Below are 23,007 nucleotides of genomic sequence, written 5' to 3'. Positions count from 1 at the left end.
CTCGATCTGTCTTTTTCTAAAACAGTGAAATTGATATATATTTTGTTTTCTATGATTTTGATCTACGATATATTTTGAAATAAGTAGCATCGTTAGCACGTTGTTTGCAACAGATGGTACTCAAAGAAATTAAGTAAAACAGACATTTTATTGTACAGCATCCTGCCACTCCATCACGAGCACCTCCAATTTTGAACGTTTGCTGCTTTCATAATATTCTAACTACAGGAAACCAATTAAGAGACTTTCAATCATTCTGAAATGTCAAAAACAAGCTGAATAATTTCCTCCTAAGTAATGGCTTCAACAGAGGTTATTGGATCATATTACTCAAAATAAACTGTGGCTTTACGAGTTGAGAGTATGTATTGCTATTATTATTGAACAATTTATTATGAAAATAAAATTGCTATTGCCGTGTAACGATTGATCGACAAATTACTATCAGGTCATTTCAAAGATGTTAACTTTGAATTAGTCCAGAAAAATTGGCCCTTTTAATTAAATTTCTCATGTTCTAGACTTCTTATCGAATATCATTATTTAGCTGGTGAAAGGATGAACTCGCCTGAGGAAACCAAAATTGTTTAACTTTTTTTTAACATTAGGAATTTGCTAGTTCAAAAATTATGAATATTTACAGTTGAGAGATATTCAGTGTTTTTGACAGGTAAGAGTGCCGCCATGTTAGTATGTACTGAGAGTCGCGCGTCGTCTAACGAGCGCAGCCGCTAGGTGGTAGCACAAGCACGCGGTGATGTCGATAATGTAGACTTGCAAGCGTATTCTCCCCCTACCCCCGCACAAACCTAACCCAGACCAACCTTGTCGCGGCTCCGCTCATTAGACGATGTCTGAGAACATAACAATATGACGGCGTTCTTATCCTTAGACCACATCAATTTATAGACACGGCTGAGATAATTTTCCTTGAAGCAAAGATTAAGCAATACGTGACGTCACAGGTTCCAAAAATGTATAAACTATACTCATCGGCCCGCGGACCATAAGAACAGAGCCTACGCTTGGCTTATGGGGGGCGGGGGGTGAGGGAGGGTCAGCGGGCGAAAGAATGGACAGGATATCTTAGGAATGTGTGTGTGTGAAGTCACATGTTCCAGAAATCTTTCCTTCACTGCATTCTCGGCTTTCATATACACATGCCGTGTCTATGAGTTTATATGGTCTAAGTCCTTACCTGTCAAAATCGCTGAAAAAAAATCGCTCAAGTATAAACACTCATAACTTTTAAACCACTGATCTCCTACGACTGAAACTTGGATGTTTGGCATTTTCTCAGCCAAATCTACTGGACTACATAGGAAAAAGGCAAACATTTCTGGTTACGCAAGGAGAAGAGCAGCCTTATACCTATACATATATATTTTCTTTCAAATGAATATAAACATATCATCGTTTATATGTATGTATAGAGTTTACCGGGTAGCGGAATTTTGCTCTAGTTTGACCCAGGGTTGCAACAGTTCCACCTAAATTCTAACTTACGAATAGTCAGTTTAAGGGATCAACTATTTGTATTGACAAAGCAAGGTTACCCAACTGTAACACTTCGATTTTAACGAAATTTTGGTATGGTGTAGAACTCAAAAAAAATATTTGACACATCTTTTTTTATAACTGCTGACATCCGAGTTAAGGGGCAAAATAGCCCTCAAATTTTGGGATGAAAAATCCATTTTATTGAATATCTCCGAAACTATTAGGACTAGACGAAAAATTTCAAAATACAATTTGCCCGTCTTTGAATGATTCTTAACAAAATAATTTGTTTAAAGGACATGTTAAAAATTAAATTTTTTTGGGCTGCACTTTTCCTTGCGTAATCAGAAAGTTTTGCCTTTTTCCTATGTAATCCAGTAGATTTGGGTGATTTTTAGACAAATTATTTATTTAAAAACAAGTTTACACTGGAAGATTCGTCATTCAAAGATGCAAAAATGGATTTTCCACTCCAAATTTAAAGGGCTATAAACATGAACAGATTCAGGCTATGAGCCTGTACATGATACTGTCGCGAGCTATAAAAAAATCCGTGTCAAATATTTTTTTGAGTTCTGTACCATACTAAAATTTCATGAAAATCGGCGTGTTACGGTTAGGTAACCTCCCTTGTAAGCTTACTATGTGAAAATCGATATCGATCTGAAAATACTCCTTTAAAATATTCAGAATTCACAAGCAATGCAGATTTTTTTTATTGATCGTACTTGTTCTAGAGTAAACATTTCCATTACTGTATGAAGCTAACTTTGAATGAAGTAATGTCGCACGACTCTATCTCAGCAGTTGAGGGTTAGCAGTTAGGTGGACAGAGAACGTTTGAAAGAAATGTTAACGATAAAGTCGGTGGATTAGTGTATGCGACAAGCTGGAAACGAAAGTCGAGGAGCCGATGAAAAACTTGCGGGCACGCTTGAATCTGACAATGAAACATGAAGCGTACTATCTGTTCTCTCCTCACCAAATCCAAGCCTCCACGTGTGCTCCCGGTTTACTAATTTAGGGAATCTATTTGCAGCAGGGGGTTAGATTCGATCCTGATATGCCACAAACCATACGTTTGGAATTTGCAAAAAGTAACACAAAGGTTAGCAAACCCAAGCAACCAGCCGCTGCAGCAGCCACCTCGCACCCTGCTCTGATGCACCCTCTAACTGGACGTAAGTATGCACCGCCACTCGTTCACTCGCTGGATACGTCTCACTACTATTCTCACCCACTGCACCGACTACAGCGTATCTTCCTTCCTGTTGTTTCTCTCACTTTCTCAGTATAGTTCTTTTTTTTTTGTATTTTTTCCGATACATGACCCAAGCCACCCCCGGCTCGCCCTCACACGTTCCCGACACCGACGCGTCGGACAGTGTGCCAAAGTATGATCTCTATTAATTCATAAACATTCTTCACCGCAACAACAGTGAAGAACAAAGGTTGTCTCTAATTTTTTCGCACTTCTGCGGATCAGCAAAATTCTTCAGGAACGCCAAAGCTGTGCTGGACTCGTATATCAATTATTATAATTATGTAAGCTGTTCTTTGTTTAAGTGGCAACAGGAGATTTAAGGGTAAGATCTACTATGCGTCCAACGAAAGATGGCAAGATTCTGACAGTGGGGTGCAGGGGGATCTGCGAGACCCCACTCTTGACGCTAGGCTGCGGATCCCACCCTTGCGCTTAGGTTCTGGCGGGAACGTTCGACATAGGAGCAGTGTCGCCAGATGAGGGGAATCACGGTGAGATCAGCGATGGTACGTAAGGCGCTTTTTTCGCGCATGCGCGAAAGTTTGTGGGGAACTGTGGCGGCTTTGGCGCTGCCCTACGGCAGGGGCCAAAAATTAGCGGGGAGGCCAATGTACCTGATCTTCGTACTCGACTGACTCGTCTGAGGCTAGAATCGTCGCGCATGCGCGAAAAAAGCGCCTTACGTACCATCACTGGGTGAGATGATGTACCTCCTCTCTGATGACCAGACCAGTCCACAGCACGGGCCAGTGTCACCAGATGAGGTAGAAATCGGCTTCATTTCCTCTCCTCCTTTTCCCCTTCCACTATCCCATTCCAGCACCATGCGCACACTCCAACGTCCCCCACTAAGACCGTAGACCACGGTGCCCGTGCCGTGGACTAGTCTGGTCCAGTGATGCCATAGCTGTGGTACTGTGGTACTAAACCATACCCCCACCATAGCCTACTATTGCCCCTACGTTGTTTTCCAACGCGCCCGCGCGCTAGACTCACCAGCGTATCAGTCTACTGTATCCGTAGAGGTACGCTGGTGAGGGTAGCGCGCAGGCGCGTTGGAAAACAACGGAGGGGCAATAGTAGGCTATGGTGGGGGTATGGTTTAGTACCACAGCTCTGGCATCTCTGGTCTGGTCACCAGAGAGGAGGTACATCATCTCACCGTGATTCCCCTCATCTGGCGACACTGGCACGGTCTTAGTGGGGGACGTTGGAGTATGCGCATAATGCTGGAATGGGATAGTGGAAGGGGAAAGGAGGAGAGGAAATGAAGCTGGTGTCTACCTCATCTGGCGACACTGCACAGGAGCTCGGCGTCACTAAGTCGCTCTATTGCAGTCACACTCAATGCGCTCGTTTGCTGTCTTCGTCATACGATTCGGCCAATCGCTGAGGACGTGTAGCGTGAAGTAGGGATACCACGTGGTACCTAAAAGTTTCTCTGTGCCATCTTTCGTTGGACGCATAATATGTACGTCGATGATTTTCGGGATTGAATAACCTTGAAAAGGTTCATACCATTCTATTATAATTATTGGTATGCTATTTATAGATTCATATGAAATTTATTGCAATTAATACGGACATGTACAGGGTAACAATACGTTAGTATTAATACCCAGATAGCATTGAGACATCTCAAACACATCTGTAAGACGCCTGCCGCACGACATCCGGACGTCTGAACGGCTCCCGAAAGACTTCTGAATATCGTGTGTTACAAAACGGTACGTCTTAGAGATGTGTTCAGACGTCTTTTAGGCGTATTTTATGCGTCTTTTTAGACAACATCTCCGAAAAGACGTTCAGGCCTAAAAACAACGTAAAACAGACGTCTATAACACGTCGGGTGCTGTCTGGGTACAACCAGGGTATTTCACCTAACTTGACCATCTTAAATATCTGATAGGAAAAAGGTCAGAGAAAAAGAGTAATCATATATACAAATGTAGTGATAGGCAACAAAATTTCTGAGGTCACTTTTTCGAGATTTCAAGGTCATCGAAGTTTCTTTTTAATGGGTTAACATATTTTCATCGCAACAGTATTGTAGCTCATAAAAAACAAATTCGAGGACCTTATACTCTTTTCAAATTAATGATGTATTAATATTGCGTCTATCAGTAATATTCTAATCAATAGACACAATATTAACTTACTTTGATTGTGATTGATAACTTATTTACGATACAAAACATTTCGTGCTTAAAATTTAGAATAAAAAAAGAGATTTGAAAAATTACTGATAACTTCAAATTGATATTGCGAAACAGTTCTCAACAATAACTGACAGTGCTTTACTATTACAGAACACTGTAACGATTAAAATTTAAGTGATCGAATTAATGACCATACTTGGACCACTGTCCGGCCAATTTAGTGCGTGTGGGCATGCGTTCTCCCCGCGATTTTTTTAGTACCCCGTCGAACAGTAGACATCGATCATTCATATACACGTACATTCTTTATATTACGATATATACTTCATTATTATTGGTAAAGTGTTATACTAATGTATGCTATATAAACCAAACATGGTTTATGGCATCAATAAATAAATAAATAATAAATATACACTTACATTCGAACATCTAATGTGCATCCGAACGCATGCGAAATTCCCAACGAAACGGGAATTTCACGAGAAATAAGTCAAGAAAAATATTCATTCTCTGTACAATACGTTTGTTTCATCTGTATATACACAAGATGCCCTAATTGGTAGCTCTAGAACAGGCCTGGACAACTAGTGCTCCGAGAGTCGGTGACGTAGAATCGGCTACCCTGACTATCACCATTCGACTCGCAACACTGCGAGAGGAGAATACCAGCTCGCCGTAAGACAAGCCTGGGCAAGTTATGGCTCACGAGCCACTAACGACCTTCAAGCCTCTCCTTACTTCTGAGTTCTCCCCAACAAATTCACACAGGTGTACACAGGGTGTTTCATTTATCTGAAGACGGAAATATCTCGCAACGCACCGAAGTTACGAAAAAAATTTGTTTACAAGAATTGTTCGATATGAAGGGAACAATTATATGGTGTAATGTTTTTTCAGGACTCGAATGGTGGGGGAAGGAGGGATTTCAAAATCAAATTAATTGTACTACTATTTAAATTCTGTCGAATTTTATATTACACCCTTTTGTGTGAAAATTTTCAGAAGCCATAAATGCAAAATGATCCGCAGTCTCTCGTGATAATACTATGATATTTTACGTTCTTTTTTTGGTTTCTTCAACGTATCAATTCACAACAGTTTGTTCGCTATAACTCTGTAACTATGCGCAACAAGAAAAAAAACGTTCAAGTAAAAGCTGTTGAGTTTAATAAGGGATACCACAATAACAAAAAATCAATAATACTTTTCATAAAAAAAAGTGGGGTCCCCCTTTCGCCCCCAAAAAACGTAATAAATTCTAAAAAAAAATATTAGCCCTCTTTTACCATATAATTAAAAAAAAATTAATTCGATATCTTCATTAGATTTCGAAAAAACAGGTTGTAACAGTTTATCTGGTACATCCTGTACATGTATGTATGTATAGGAGGCCGTATCCTCGCAATCACGCGAGGCAAAGCACGGTGAAGGTAATATGAAATAGTTGATAGTGGGGGAACACCGGCACACTGGTAGTGGGAGTGGTGAAGCGACAGCGGGGAAGATATTGCCCAGGCCTGCCTAAGGCAAGTAAGGCGAGCTCGTATTCCCCTCTCGCGCTCGCCGGCCGAGTGTGGGGTTAGCCGATTCTCCGTCATCGATTCTCGGAGCACTACTGCCCAGGTCTGGTCTAGAACGTTCAATGGACGATCAAAATGGAGCGATCAGGACGAGTTAATCGTCTTTTGATTATCGACACAGATTTTACTTTCTGTGTTTATTAGTTGGTCCGAGGGACCTACCATGTGACCTTGGATGACCTCGTGCCGGGGTTAACGAACCCGTCACACAAGAGATTGTCAGACTATACAGCAAAAATATAAGGTTTTATATAAACAGATTAAACTGACCTTGAGATCTCCTAGGCCCCTCCAACTAGAAGGGGAAATTCACTCTTTTACAATTGAATTTCACCCTTTTGCAAATCAATATTTCACCCTTTTGCAAGTAAAGTATTTTTAAGTAAGTTTTTGTAAAAAAAATCAAACCAAATGAATATTAATTGTTAAAAAATTTAAAATTTATTCATTGCAAAGATGTACAAATGTACATCAAATACTTATTAATAAGTAACTACCAGTTTATGTTAATAAGTTATTTCTAATGTATGAAAACTCTCTCTCTCTCTCTCTCTCTCTCTCTGTAGATATGTATATTCATTGTAGCCCCTTTTTCGATTAATAAATTTTAAAAATGAAAGTAGGTACGTATGTTCACGAGTGGCTAAATAAATATGTAATTTAATCTAAATAAATGAATAATTAATTTTACATATTCGCAATCGATGAAATTGATTTGCAAAAGGGTTAAATTGATTTGCAACAGGGTGAAATTCATTTGCAAAAGGGTGAAATTGCAAACCCTGTACATCAGGAGATGTGGTCCTAGAAACAGAACATTTTTTGTTAAATCGATTTTTTCGAATGTCTATCCATTTCGACGAAACTCAATCGGTCCCTTCATAAAAATGACGCTGTATATCGAGAAATATTAACCCTGAGCATTCGAGCGGTGACTCAGAGTCACCACTAAAAATTGCTATACCATTATTCAAAATATTGTTTACATTATTAGATATGTTAGTATCAAATCAATTATTAAACATATAAGCATTGCATGAGGTATTTATCAGGCTGCTCTTTACTTTACCGGACTCAAAATTTTTGCCCTTCTTCTGTAAATTATTATGCATTTGGTATCTAATACAGTAGTTCTGTACCCGGGGAACCTGCAGACCGTAGTTTCGATCCTGTAGGATCAACGGTTCAGAAGTTATGGTCGCTTAAAGTTGTAAGGACTTTTGCAGTGTTTTTGACAGGTAAGCGCGCCGCCATATTGGATTGCAGTAACGATAATATACTCTATATTACTGCGATTGTTGTTTGAATTTTGGAAAGCATGGCCACGATGTTGCGTTTTAAGCGGTCTGGATTAAAAAATACAATTTAGGGCCTTTAATTACTTAGTTGAGGCACCGACGAGATACTATTAAAGACTGCCAGCCCCTGTGTTATTCAGGGGGACGGGTAACCGGGCGCGGGGATAACGTGAAAGTTACAGTGACCTGATATACCACATCGCTAAAAATTCGAAATAGTGCCACAATAATGCCAAAACATCGTCTGAAATATGGCGGAGAATGTAACATTTAATAATAATCGATATGGTTTCGTGATAATTCGCATTCTCACCGATACATCGCGACGAGAATCTCCTCAATGGTCTTCTTCGCCGACAAAATGCCGTCGATTGCCTTCTGTTTCTCTGGATGGAGCCAGAATATATCCTAGAGGGCGTAAGAAATACCGAAAAATTCGAGAGACATCAACTCCCATAAGGCTGGCAGTCTTTAATAGTATCTCGTCGGTGGTTGAGATTAGATTGGGATTAGGTACGTAAACTATCATTTATTGTAAATATTTTTTCACGATATTTGTCCTCAAACGTTTTCTGATATATTTTCTCTATGTTAGCGACATTACTTGTAGGGATTACGTGACGTGGCGGCCCAACTTCCTACATGCTCCATAAGAGGGACAGGTAATTAAAGACCTTTCTCGCAAGTACCCGATTATTCCTCAACGATTAGTATATATACCGTTCTCAACCGTGTTCCAACATCTCAAAGACCGCGGCGTGTGCCACCACATCGTCACCTCGGGCTCTGCCTTAGACGGTGGGATGTCGGAAGGCGGTTGAGGACGGTATACATATATGTATACTAATCGTTGAGGAATCGGGTACTTGCGAGAAAGGTTTTTAACTACCTGTCCCTCTTGTGGAGCATGTAGGAAGTTGGGCCGCGACGTCACGTAATCCCTACATACTGTGTGCCCGTGCTGCCATCTAGCGGTTCTGCTCGGTAAGCGGCGCGCGATCGTCACTACAAACCAATATGGCGGCGCCTTTACCTGTCAAAAACACTGCAAACTGCTCAACGTTAAGCAACCATAACTCCTGAACCATTGATCCTACAGGATCGAAACTTCGATCTGGAGGTTCTCCAGGTATAAATCTACTGAATTACATACCAAACGTATAATAACTTATAGGAGAAAGGTAAAAATTTTGAGTCCGGTAAAGTAAAGTTTACCCAGGTATTATATCAATTTCGTATCTATAAAAAGAAAAGAATCATATAGAATAGGAATATTCTAGGTCGGAAGAAATATTTAATTTTCCAGTTAAAATAGCTCCGAGAGCAAAGGGTTAACAATATAAACAAATAAGTGTGTCGAAATAACTAATTTTGAGTAAATAATCGAGTTTTTAAAGAAAATACGAAGGCAGTGCGGCACTCGATGCGATCGAATGATTGCCAATAAAAGAAATGGTCCGGAATTCCAGAGGATTCTCTTTGAATGTTTGTTTTACGTTATCAATAAATATACATCCGTGCTCCTGGGATGGTTGAGAGGTTTCTTGAAATAAGTAGAAGTCATCCAGAGACAGGAAAGTCGGTTAAAACAGTGAATTTTATTGCCATGATGTTCCATTTCAACCCTCTTCGCGAGTATATCGGTAATCAATATGACAAACGAGCGGAAACGACTACGCAAGTACGCCGGGTGTTCCATTTATTCGTTGCTCTTTTTAAGAGGGCATCGTTTTATTTCATTTGCTAGTCAAAAATATCAATTTCATCACTTCGCCAAATCCTATGAAGTTTTATCTTGAGAATATGTTATCGCAAAATATGATTTGTGAATTGAAATTTGTTCTAGAAAATGAGGTTTTCATAAGAAAAATGCTTTCGAACCTTGTTTCAAGAGCGCTACGGGGCAAGAAAAGAATTATTATCAAACCTGCTACAAAATGCTTTTTATTGCATTAAATATATTGTTTAGTTTTATAGTTACCCATACAGTACGGACTTACTCCACCGTGATAGTACGGACTTGCCCCGTGTAGTAATATTTACGGGGCAAGATCATTTTAGTGTTTTTCTCAATAAATTTAAAGAAATACATTAGAAACGGTTTATTTCATGTAAACCTACGTCAATATTTGTTGTACTTACCTAAAATAACAACACAGAATATATTAATAACGTGTAAACTATTGCACGTTCAGGGTAACCTCAAAGTTGTACGTGTACCTACCTCGCACGTGACTGTTTGGCATTGGTTGATTGAAACGAGGAAAGCACCTTTATTCTTGGGCAACATATGTAGAATATTTCATACTAACTTATACTACATTAATAAATACAAGCTAGAGAAATTTCATTCATATTATAATAAAAATAACCAATTAACGGACTTGTCCCGTAGATACCTCACTCCACCTTAAATCGTTCTTATAATTGAAATACAATTACAAAGTAGAGTGTAACTATGAATTATAATTCGGGAAAATAGGTGGTGGAAAAAAAAGAAGATTAGGTAAATCTGTAACTCCTGCTGCCCGCAATCGTTGCAAAATATTTTTATTTTGCATAAAAATCCGCAGTCTAGTAATCGCATTGATTAACATTGAAATAAATTGTATTTAAAATTAAAATTAAATTCCTATCTACTATTTACATGTGTGATATTAAGAAACGCTGGTTTATACCGATCAGTAAATAGACGTATGTTATTTAGATAAAACTTTGAAGTCACTGCGTAGAACGCGTATGCCAGAGTTCACGACAACCTTCGGCATAAAAAGCTTCACCTTGTAGCGTGTGAAAACTCAGCCACCCGTGCAACTCGAGAGATCGCAGACGTGCATTCCTCAGCACATTGGTAACGCACCGAGTTATTTGTCGAGACTGTCGGGCATTCGCAATCTTTTAACCCTTTGCACTCGAAGCTATTTTAATTCTAAACCGAAACATTTCTTCCGACTTAGAATATTTCCCTTCTATATGTTTTTGGTAAATATTACGTTTAGGGTAGGGCTGTAACTTTTCCGAAGCTTCGAAGTTTCGAAGTTCCGAAGCTTCGAAATTCGAAGCTTCGAAATCTTCGACCTTCGAAGGAAAGTTACAGCCCTAGTTTAGGGGAGGCAGCTCCGATGACCTTCAGAAGGCTTTAGCCGTCGCTCGGTTTTTGTTAAAAAGTTATTAACAAAATAATTTTCATAAATGTGCTACATAAATGTGATAGTCATTTCTATAGATTTCCAACACTCGTTAGACCCAAGTTAGGCGTGGATTAAATATTTTCGAAGCACGTTTCCTAAGCCTGTTTTGGCGCGGCGTCTGTTTACTTTTTTCTGTAAACACGCTGCGGAGATGAGAGAGAAAACAGGTTCTAACTCTGTAAATGTTTTACTCGCCGGTAGTTGTTTATAAAAAAGTTATTAAAAAAGTTAATCTATTTTTTATATATTTTAAAAACACGTTTCACATTTTCTCCTAGGGACTTATTATATTTATATATTAATAGTATACTTATATATTAATAATGATACTTAAAAATTGTAAATACTATGTACTCGTAAGCTTTGATTAAGTATGACTACACATTTATTTATAAAAGCGAATTATGATTAAAGAATGTTTAGACCAGATTAATTTGTAGGAAATTGCAAATTTCAAGTTATGAATTCAGGGAAATTTCAAGATTAAATTGAGGGAAATTTCAAGTTTAAATTTAGGGAAATTTTTCAAGTAAAAATCGGGGGAAAGTTCAAGTTTTGAATGAAGGGAAATTTCGAGTTTTCAATTCGTGAAAATTTTAAGTTAAAATTTACGGAAATTTTTCAAGTTTTCAAAACTTACTGTGTGCTCATTTGATTTTTTACGCTTTTCTATTAAATATGGCCGGGTGCTTCTTTCTTTTGCACTTTAGTGTACATATGTACATAAATCTTAATACATAAAATTGGCTTGCCTCACGACTAACATAAGCAACTAAAAATATATTATTATCGTCCACTGAAAATGTTTATATGTAACAGTACTAGTTTTCCATGAAATTCGCTGCACTGTAATACGTATTATTCATTTTTCTAGACGGAAATCAGGTGAAGTGTCTACTACATTTACGTTCTGTTATGTAAATAGTATATCTCCTGGCTGGATATAGTAACTTGCACGTTTGCTTTGCGATGTCCAGTTCTCGTGATATTAAATTCACGGTTTTGATGAGACAAAGGTGTCAGGTATCCATTATTTACCTGCGCGGTTCCACGTCTCTTCCACTGTAAATCTCTCGAATACACTTCTTGTAAAAGCGTACGTTAAATCGGTTCAGGTAGATTTTGAACGGCTCACATTCATCGACTATAAAATACGGACGATTCCGTATTAGTAGCGAATAATAATACTGTACGACACCTTTATTCAACAGTTACTGTTGGGTGATTCTTATAGTTTTTCTCATTCTAGAACCAAATCCGAAAAACAAAAGAGTCTACTTCTGTAAAATTTTCTAATTTTACTGGGATCACGAGAGACTTCCGGATACAGTAAATTATCTATAAACGCAAAAACACTGTAGTAATCTGATCTCGGCTCGGGTATATCGGTGTGAACCACTACTAATGCGACGCGGAGAGTCCCAGTCGTCGGCACAGTTCAAAGGCCCGTGCGTCCCCACAATTGTAATACTAACATCAAATCTTTGGCTGTATTTCAACACAAATCACAAATATATTGGTGAAAGTTTCATAAAAAATTAAGTAATAATAAAAAAGATTTGGCAAAGTTTCCGATTACGTCCATGCATCCACATATTCTAACCCTAATACCTGATTATTTATTATTGCGTCAACAGAAAACTGAATCTACAACTGTATACCAAAATAGCTAATGACCTCGATGTTAATGCGATCGTTATAAATAGACAACTATAATTTTATAATATGTATGATCGACCCCTGTAATAGTTTACAATCTATAGCTGTTGCTAAGACATTCAAGTCAAGGCATGTTAACAAATAGAGAAGAAAGTACCTCGCTCACTTTTATAAAAACCCCTACACAATATTAAAAAAATAAAAGGAAAAGATATTTTAGGTGTCTGAGCTATAGTGAGAAAATCAGGCGACATTTTAAAATGCTCGTTTGCTTTACTAAATCCAGTAGGACTGCAGAACCGAGTGAAAAAATAAGCCGTTTCGAGGCACGCAAAGCGAAAGTTCAAAGCCGGAGAAAAAGGTCTGGAGCGCAACTGTAAATTGGCTAGCGTTAATTTAAGGCCAGTGTTTGGTAGATCCGAATCGACGGTTTATTTAACACGAAAGAAAAGTTGAACGATTCCGAGCAAATAACACGGAAAGCCGTGAAAATCGTGCGGACAGTGGTGGGGACAGGGAACAGTATCGAGGCAGGTTGGGTTCGCTCGAACTTACGGGTACGGTTCGCCGTGGGAATCGCAGGTCAGCCTAAAATCAATAAAGTGCAAGGTCCTGCCACGTACGAAAACCCTCTGTGTGCAGTAAAATGCGAATGGTATGTGTACTCGTATGTGCGACAGCCCTCTGAATTATTTACCGGTGCCGAGGCGGTTTTAGCAATGCAAAGGGGGAGGGGGGATATTCCAATGATTTTTTCAACAGAAATAATACTTCGAGAATAGCGGAGGGAATCGACCGGTCGAATAACTCGCCGGGGGAAAATTACTCTGGGATAATATTATTTTCCTGGCTTCGAAATGTTCCACTTTTCAATTTTTCTTCTATTAAAATTACGTTCGTCGCGACTCGCCGTTAAAACCTACCGAATATACATTCTATGAATTTCCCGAGATTGCTCATTACCAGGCTGAATGTTTATGCGTTTCTGATATATGTACACGGTGAGTCACATCTAACGTTATCACCTCCCAGATAGCACAAAAACATCTTAAAGACCGCGCTAAGTCGGCGTTGGACAATCAGACGTCTAAAAGACGTTCAGGAAACGTTTGTCGAACATTCGGGAGGTCTTTAAAATGTCCCTAAGAAGTCTTGAAGGTGCATAAATGTTAATTAAAATATAAGAAGGGAAGAGTGAAAATAGATTTAGACAAAAACGAGTTTAAAGTTAAACCAATAAATAGCTGTGAATGAGAAGAACGCATTTGCAATTGATATAAAAAGTGTAATAAAAATAACAATAAAAATTTAAATTAATATTGAACATGAAATTCAAATTGAAATTGTAGCAAAAATACTAAGTCGAACAAATAATACCAATGCTGATATTGCTAGACAATGGGTATATAAAAGCCACACTGTTTATGGTCTTAAAGACGTCTTTTTAGGACGTAAGACTTTCACACCTAAAATCGCTTAGCATGTTTACTACAAGTCTCACTGGTGATAAATGTATTCTGGTTCCGTGTTTTAGTTTTATACGTTTTTTTTGTCCGTGGCCTTGAATGACCTTGAGTGATTATAGTCACTGCATTCGTAATAAAAGGGACTATCATGGCAGATGTTTAAAAAAGGGTGGTTCCATTTAAAAAAATGAAGGTGGCCTTGATATCTCTAAAAAAAATTTCATATGTACTGTATACAGAAATTTATGAAATAACAACACAAGATCCCCTTATCGAACTTTAATCATTTTTCGAAGTTTCTGTGTTTCTTTGAAACATCAACGATCCCCACTGTTTCTATTGTACGTTATTCGTCGTTGATAAAATTGCTCGTTACACAACTGTATGTAAACGTTTATGGATTTGTGGCACTTGAACAATTTTATGTTTGTCACGAGCAACTTGTCAGAGATGTTTCTATCTCTGACTAGAATTACAGTGACTTTCAATATTGGACTATACGATTTGAACATTTTTGAGAAGTTAGTGCAATTAAATAGTTTACTGCATGTTGTCAAGAGAAATTTTTTCAAAAATTGCAATTGACCGGAATTGTAGAGAATATACCAAGAGTAGCATTTTTTTTTAGAGTTGCTTTTTTATATGGGTCAATCAGTGTCAATTATAATATTATATATTGTGAAATTTTCATCCAATCGGTCGATGAGGGAAAAAAACGACAGATATTGAAAGATGTAAGAAACCTTGGATTTATTGCAGATTCAGTCAAGTCATTACGGCAACATTGTGTTTGCTGCGGGAAGAGGAAGCGTAAAGAAATTTCAGAGAAAATTAGATGTTCCCAGATGACAGGAAAATCCGTAATTACGAAGTTCGGTGCAGCTACGTTGTACTGTTAGATCTTCCTTGGCCGATCGTGAGGCAACATTTTACATGCGGGGTGACTCTCGGAAACAAATCGTTTCCTTCATCGAGCTGGCAGAGGAAACAAATTGAATTTCTTTAACGAAACGCAACACAATCGCAGAAGAAAATAAATATTAAAGTAAATACGACTAATAATGATTGCAGTCATTTTTCATATACAGTAAAGTCTTGATCTAGGAAACCGGGAGTTTCAGGATCTAAGAAAATTGCCTCCTGGTATTATATGATCGAAACAGAATGGTTATTTTATGCTCGAATAATATCGAAGACAAACTATAAGGTTTTCTTGAAAAAATTTCGATGATGTTCGTACTCCGTAAAAACTTAAAAAAAGATTCTTTCCTCTGTTACATACACCCTTGGATATACTGTAATTTTGTCTCGAATATATTTGTTCATATTATAATAAATGAACCAGACATTTATTAGGCGATCTCGGTTAACTGTGGCACCCTATGTATGTGGTAGTTCGTAACATTTCTGTGTTTTATTTTCACTGGCCATTTTAATCTGTTTTCGATGCTCGAAAGTTAATCGGGAAAGTTTCAATTGACAAAATAATATACGATAAACTGTGTTACGTACGGAGGCTTTTTACTCCCTTCTTGAAACCATGTGTTTATGTAGGAGGTCCGGCTCACATGCCCAAATAAACAGCTTTCCCGTTATGGTCAAGTACATACACCTGGAAAACATAGAAAGGTCTTCCAAATTTTTCCTATACCTCCACTGCCTTTTTTCTAAACAAGTATCAACTATACTGTATAAAAGGCAGGAGCTTGTCCATTTTGGGGCTTAATTCTATGCTGACAACGAAGCTATACGCATTTCGTGAGATAGGCTCTTATTACCTTCCAATCAAATTCTGTAAAACGATTCGAATCGCGGTTCTTAAAGGCAACTCAACTGAATCACCCCCACATTTCTCAGTGCGCCAGAACCGAGAGCTCGGGAGCTAGCTTCCGCGACTTATACTTACAATATACAATAACAAATGTATCTCATAAATCTACTGTTGAATATGTTGTAACTTTTGATATTAGACATCTGAGAGTCTTTAATCTTATTTCTACATCCATTAAAACTCCGGTAACTAGCAATTCTTCCACTTCGATAAACCTTTACCGCTCGAGGTTTATCGACAATTCTTTAAAGAGTTACGAGAGCCGACCTTCCAAATACCTTACCCTTACCGAAATCCTGTGACACCCGGTGATGAAACAGGCACCGGCTAGTTCACAAACTTTCATCTAATGAGGACCCGGTAGTGAAAAAGACATCGGCTAGTCCACGACCACCCGTTTCTTCCTACCTAGTGGTGACCTGGCGATGAAACAAGCACCGGCTAGTCCACAACAATCCATCCTGTGACACCCGATGATGAAACAGACACCGGCTAGTTCACAAACTTCCATCTAGTGACGACCCGGTTATGAAACAGGCATCGGCTAGTCCACGATTTGCTATCTAGTGGCGACCCTGTGGTGAAACAGACATCGGCTAGTCCACGATTTCCTATGTAGCAGCGACCCTGTCGTCAAACGGACATCGGCTAGTCCACGACCACCCGTTTCTTCCTACCTAGTGGTGACCTGGCGATGAAACAGGCACCGGCTAGTCCACAACAATCCACCCTGTGATACCCGGTGATGAAACAGGCACCGGCTAGTTCACAAACTTCCATCTAGTGACGACCCGATGATGAAACAGGCATCGGCTAGTCCACGATTTGCTATCTAGTGGCGACCCTGTGGTGAAACAGACATCGGCTAGTCCACGATTTCCTATGTAGCAGCGACCCTGTTGTAAAACGGACATCGGCTAGTCCACGACCACCCGTTTCTTCCTACCTAGTGGTGACCTGGCGCTGAAACAGGCAACAGCTAGTCCACAACAATCCATTCTGTGATACCCGGTGATGAAACAGGCACCGGCTAGTTCACAAACTTCCATCTAGTAACGACCCGGTTATGAAACAGGCATCGGCTAGTCCACGATTTGTTATCTAGTGGCGACCCTGTGGTGAAAAAGACATCGGCTAGTCCACGACAACCTATTCTGTGACACCCGGTTATGAAACAGGCACCAGCTAGTTCACGACAAATCCCGTTCACACGAACAAACCTCGGCCACGTCTTATCCGCCAGAACTCGGCTCGTAACAACTGCAAGACGAAAAGCAAATGGTTCAAGTTAATAAAATTATTTATTGAATCAGCAATTTAATATGTAACTGCATATTCTACGTATCTACTCGGAATAAGCACGTTTTCTAGTATGTAAAGAATGCTACTCGAGCAACGAACGTAATACGTTGAATATGTTTTGGGATATAGAAAAACAATAGGTTCCCATTCTGCAACACGTTGTGCAGCCAGACAGCAAATTGCTACTTCCACAATTTGCATGTTTCCACATATGTATCTACATGTGCGTGGGTCGCGGTAGGTGAAACTGTTGTTCCTGTTGTGCAACCGTTGCAACAATTACAAAACCTCGTTGCGTATGAGGATTGCATAATACAATGCTATTACTTAAAATTTTAAATACGCCGTATTCAATGTGAGTTTTTTTTTTAAATTTTAAATATTGTAGGATAGTGAAAAGCTTACTTCTTCTTTATGATGTAATCCTGTTATTAGTTTGTATGTACATATTTCACACCAAGTTATAAATAACTTATCTTTCTGGGAGCAAGTTGTAACGATGCATTTATTATTCCAAGGGGTTATAATATACGAGCTATCCGATCAATAAGTTATTGTAAATATTAACGAATACATAATTAAGTACGCTGCAATCGTTGTTTACCTTATTGATTAATAGAACTGGTGTTATTTATGACTAGACTGCGAATCTTTACGCATTTATACCAAAATAGAGTAGATGAAACTGAAAATTGTTGGAAATTTAAAAAATTGGAAATGCTAATACATAATCTCACCTCTATTAAAATTATTAAGGGGAGAAATAACATTCAATTCAGTTTCTATTTCTTGCAATCGATGCAAACAATATTTATTTTGCATAAAGATCCGCAGTCTCTTTTTGTGACTCACCTTAATGGTAATTATAAGAATGTTACTATAGAAATACTAATTACAGAAACACGTTATTCGTTTCCAAAAGGTGTACGAACACTATACGTCCACATAAAGAATTTTATTTACTATTTTAATAGTGCGTAGAGAAGGTAGCAATGTAAACACGAATGAAAATCATGTAAATTTTCATGTGTGCTACCTTTTTGTCCTGGAGTGTACACATTTGAAAATTTTTTTTCGGGATTTCTTATCGCGTCAGGATAATGGGGAATGGAAAGTTGTTGAGAACAATGTCGATCGCATGCGTCTTTGATCTGAGAATGTTAAAGGAAACAAAGAAAGAGAGCTGCGAAGGATTAAATTGGACCAAGCATTTTACAAACGAAACGAAGCTGAAACTACTTGATCTCGGAAACAATATCAAATTACTCGACACGACGCGACGCTACGGTACACAATAGCAAGGAACCGGCTGCCACCTGCTCCATGCAACATTCGGACTACAACAACACATCGTTCACGTTGTTGACAGTGTCAGGCAATTAGTGTGAATATCGGCCAATGCAGAGTTTGACGTGAATGGATCTTACGATTGATTGTTGCCGTATTGGACAATGACAAACTCTATGATGAATTAGAATAATATTGTTTGAATTTCACATCACTGATGTAAACTATAGGGTGTCTCAAAATTCCTTCAATGGGAGAAATGGGAGGATCCTGAGATGATTTGAAGCAATCCTTTTGACTGGTCCGTGTTTTTCGTTAATAATTCCTAAACAAAGCCGCGGATAACATTTTTGCAAAGGAAAATGTCGCTTCAAATGGTCTCAGGAACCACCCCGTTTCGGGATTTTCACGAATTTTGGGACACCCTGTATAGCCTAAACATAGTTTTACAAAAGCGCCCCTACTCCTACGACCAAAATGCACCACCCACTCACCAATAGAAATCACTTCGTCATCCCCATCCATTTTTAAGACAACCAATAAGGGAAGATGCCGAGCCGAAACAACTTCACTTTACCTCGAACCTCATTGTTTTATTGTATATTGTTAAGTTTTTAAATACATATAAAGTGTTAACATCCGAGGAGTCGACTTATTTTAAATAGTCGGTGTTATCCTTATAACACCGTCAAAGCCCCGAGTATCGTCGCGAACAAGCGGAACGGGAGTTACGACCCCGCGAAGTTCGGTATACGAACTTCAATGGTGATGGTCATAATAGCTATGACTAACTTATAATTTGTCAATGTAGACATTAAGTGAATTGTAGATTTGCAACGTAGGAACTGAGTGGGCCACTATTCTGACTTTTGTCGCATTATTTTCGTGACTCAGGTGTGTTCTTTTCAAAACAAACATCTACAGACGATTGTATGTACATAATGTGAACTGTAAAATATGGTCTGTAATTAGACTAAATGCAGAGTATTGATTATTAATAGACTGCGTTTATGCAATTCTCAATTTATCTAGACAAATCATTAAAAAATGGTAGCACATAAAATCCTATTTTCATTGGTAATAACATTTTTGCAAAGGAAAATGTCGCTTCAAATACTCTCAGGAACCACCCCCTTTCGGGAAATTCATGAATTTTGGGATACCCTGTATATTATATTATACATATATGTATAACGCATATAGTAATCAATATTGAACTCGAGGTAGAATTTCCAGTTTCATTTGGGGTACAATTTTCTAATTATAATTATAGTTTACAATTTACAAGTGTACTGGACATGTGAATATTTGGAAAGAAAAGTGCAATTTTATTCGAGCTTCAATCCGAGCATGATCTCCTCGAGAAATTTCATAAGATCGCAATCTTCACGAGAGTAGTTCAAATGCAGCCATCGTAAAGATAGCATCTTCTTCTGCGACACCGTGTATATGGATACGAGTGATCATGTTTTTCCACGGTCGTGATCGTTCTAGATAGGCTACCTTTCATGGAATTAACAAAGGCGTGTGGGGGCTATTAACAATTCATAAAAGGAACTTGTTAGCTGACCCTAAGATGCTAACAGTGCATACATACATAATTATGAGATTATCGAAATGATGAGCGCTCAAGCCCACGATTTAATGAATATTAATAGGGTCGAAGGATTGCTGGAATTAGGTAAACTTACAGGAAGGTGCAGATTTCGTAAAGTGCTGAATTGTTAAATTTTTTTAAACTACCACTTTAGGAAAAACTATTGAATAACTTGTTCAAAGAAACTCGAGCAACTCCAATTTTGCTGGGATGTGCTCCTTACTTCACTTTGTTGCTTCTTAAAATTTTGTTTTATAATTTAAACATTTTTCTGATCTTAATTTAATTAAAGTTATGTTTGCAGACAGTTCGTTCTAAACCATGTTTACCTTTACTTAACTTCATTTATAATTAAACAACGAAGCCTTAACCAATATTTTGGTAAAGAAAAAAAATTTTTTTATTTGAATACCTTCTTTTAATAATTATTAAAATGATTATAACGACTTATTATATCTTTTATATTATTACACACATACATACGTATACATATGTAACATATGTATACAATATTGCAATTATAGTTTGTTCCCCAAAAACAGATTTATTTTGATTTAATTTTACGTAGATTTTTAGATATTGTTTATGTAGATTTTGATTACTATGATTAAAGATTTATTATGACATTTCTTTAAGATTAAATTTGTAAACAATTGGGGGTAGTCCTTAAAAACGATTTATAGGAATTTGTTAAAATTGGTGAAAATTGTTCACTGAATGTCGGACAATTTGAAAAAAAGAGTTATCATTTGTTGTACACTGTTTGTATTGTAGTTACAAAATAATAATATAATCGAAAAATTTGAGAGATCAAAAAATTGTGAAACAAAAAGTAGTGAATATGGTACTTTCACATTATTGTTTTAAAAATAGAAAATAATTTTAAATATCCGATGTATGAGACGCATTTACTCCTTTCATTAATCTCACGACTAACCGTGAACATGTAGCTGAAAAATTATGAGGAGCCTTGGTCATTAAGTAAATTATACCTCCCTAAGTAACTTCCGGATGAAAAGAAATTCGTATTATAGTAGTCGTTAGGTAACTATACGAACAACACATTGTTGCCAACATGTACTTCCGAACTGATATGCATCAGTCGCAGAAAAAGTGCATCGAAACTTCCATCAGAGTTAATGAGCAAAAAGTTTTGTAACCGAAGTACAGTTCGCTAAAAAATATTGTTTGTACATTCGAAATGTGAGCCGAATCATCACTAATAATTGTATGCAGAGTCATCTGGTGTGAGTGAATGATCTGGAGTGTGTTCACTACTGGAATGACTAGATCACTTGTTTTTCAATATGGCGACACAGCGCGATGTAACGGTGTGCATAGATAGACCACGTTTTTGTAATCTAGTTAATCTGGTTGTAATAAACACATTCTGTTGTGAATATGTATATATCCACGCATCAACTCTAACATCTATCAACATAGAAACATAGGGAAAATATTTAAATAATTTTAATAAAGAAACAGTTCACACCATTCCTAGTGGTGACGCCATTCCAAACCTGATAGCACTGAGACATCTCAAAGACATCTGTAAGACGACTACCGCAAGACACACGGACGTCTGAAAGAAATAAACTACGTCTTTCAGACGTAGTTTAAGCGTCTTTTTAGACGACATCTCCGAAAAGACGTCTTTTTGGGACGTATGACGTTCAGACCTAAGAACGACGTAAAACAGATGTCTACGAGACGTCGGATGCTATCTGGCTAGAGTCACCAATAAAAATTGCTGTACAATTATTCATAATATTGTTTACATTATTAACTATGTTGGTATCTGACCAATTGCTAAACATTTCAATGTTGTACGCGGTATTATATCGATTTCATATCCACGAAATGAACAATAACAATTAAAATAGCATAATTGGCATTTGAAATAAAAATGGTGAAAACCTGCTTACTTATTGAGCTGCCTTGACGCGAGTTGAATCGGAGCTCTCGACAGCCGGTCGTGCTGTAACATTGTAACTTGTAACGGAACGTCTTGTTGCGCACGTTGGTCATTCTCGACAATCTTTGTGGCATAATTGGTCGTTCGTGACGTATCTCCGGCCGTAAGAAACAAACGTTTTCGCGGAAGCCGCCTTGCGCGCCGATTTGCATTGATTTTGCTAGTTGCCAGACGCCCCTCGTCTCCGAGTCGCGAATGTAATACGGGCGAGCACTTCCGGCCAACCTGACCGAACGTGGGAACGAAGAGAAAATCAAAGGGTGCCGAGTGATTCCATGAGAAACGATCGACTCACCCTACCAATCCAAACACTACCAACTCTTTCGCCGAATGGATCTACCTAATCTAATACCAATGCACTCGTTTTAGCGAAATGAAAGTTTACCAACTTTTTTCGAACTTACTCGGGAAAACGTAGGATCAGTTCTCCTAATACCGTAATAGCCTGCTCTTTACTTTACGGGACTCAAAATTTCTGCCTTTCTTCTATAAATTATGATATATTTGGTATGTAATCCAGTAGATTTGCACCCGAGGAACCTGCAGATCCAAGTTTCGATCCTGTAGGCTCAATGGTTTAGGAATTATGATTGCTTAAAGTTGAGCGTTTTTGACAGGTAAGGGCGCCGCCATATTGGTTTGTAGTGACGATCGCGTGCCGCTTACCGAGCAGAACCGCTAGATGACAGCACGGGCACGCGTTAAGACTGACAATATACAGGGTGTCCCAAAATTCGTGAAAATCCCGAAAGGGGGTGGTTCCTGAGACCATTTCAAGCGACATTTTCCTTTGCAAAACTGTTATCCGCGGCTTTGTTTAGGAGTTATTAACGAAAAACACGGACCAATCAGAGCGCGACCTAGACGCGAGTTACCACAGTCGGCCAATAGACAG

General features: G+C 38.3%; 1 protein-coding gene across 5 annotated transcripts in view; it reads left to right on the top strand.

The window, feature by feature from the left end:
* Positions 1–23,007, top strand: part of LOC143212158 (protein couch potato) — a 251,750-nt gene that overhangs the window by 176,145 nt on the left and 52,598 nt on the right. For 4 of the 5 annotated variants that reach the window (XM_076430606.1, XM_076430602.1, XM_076430604.1 and 1 more), the window contains one exon: positions 2,540–2,681. In XM_076430606.1, the coding sequence (XP_076286721.1) occupies positions 2,540–2,681 (142 nt within the window). The remainder of the gene's footprint in view (positions 1–2,539; positions 2,682–23,007) is intronic. The other variant, XM_076430603.1, reaches the window with a different exon arrangement.

The sequence above is a fragment of the Lasioglossum baleicum genome, chromosome 9, assembly GCF_051020765.1.
Source record: "Lasioglossum baleicum chromosome 9, iyLasBale1, whole genome shotgun sequence".
In the NCBI taxonomy this organism is placed as follows: domain Eukaryota; kingdom Metazoa; phylum Arthropoda; class Insecta; order Hymenoptera; family Halictidae; genus Lasioglossum; species Lasioglossum baleicum.
This window is presented reverse-complemented; position numbering and strand designations above follow the sequence as displayed.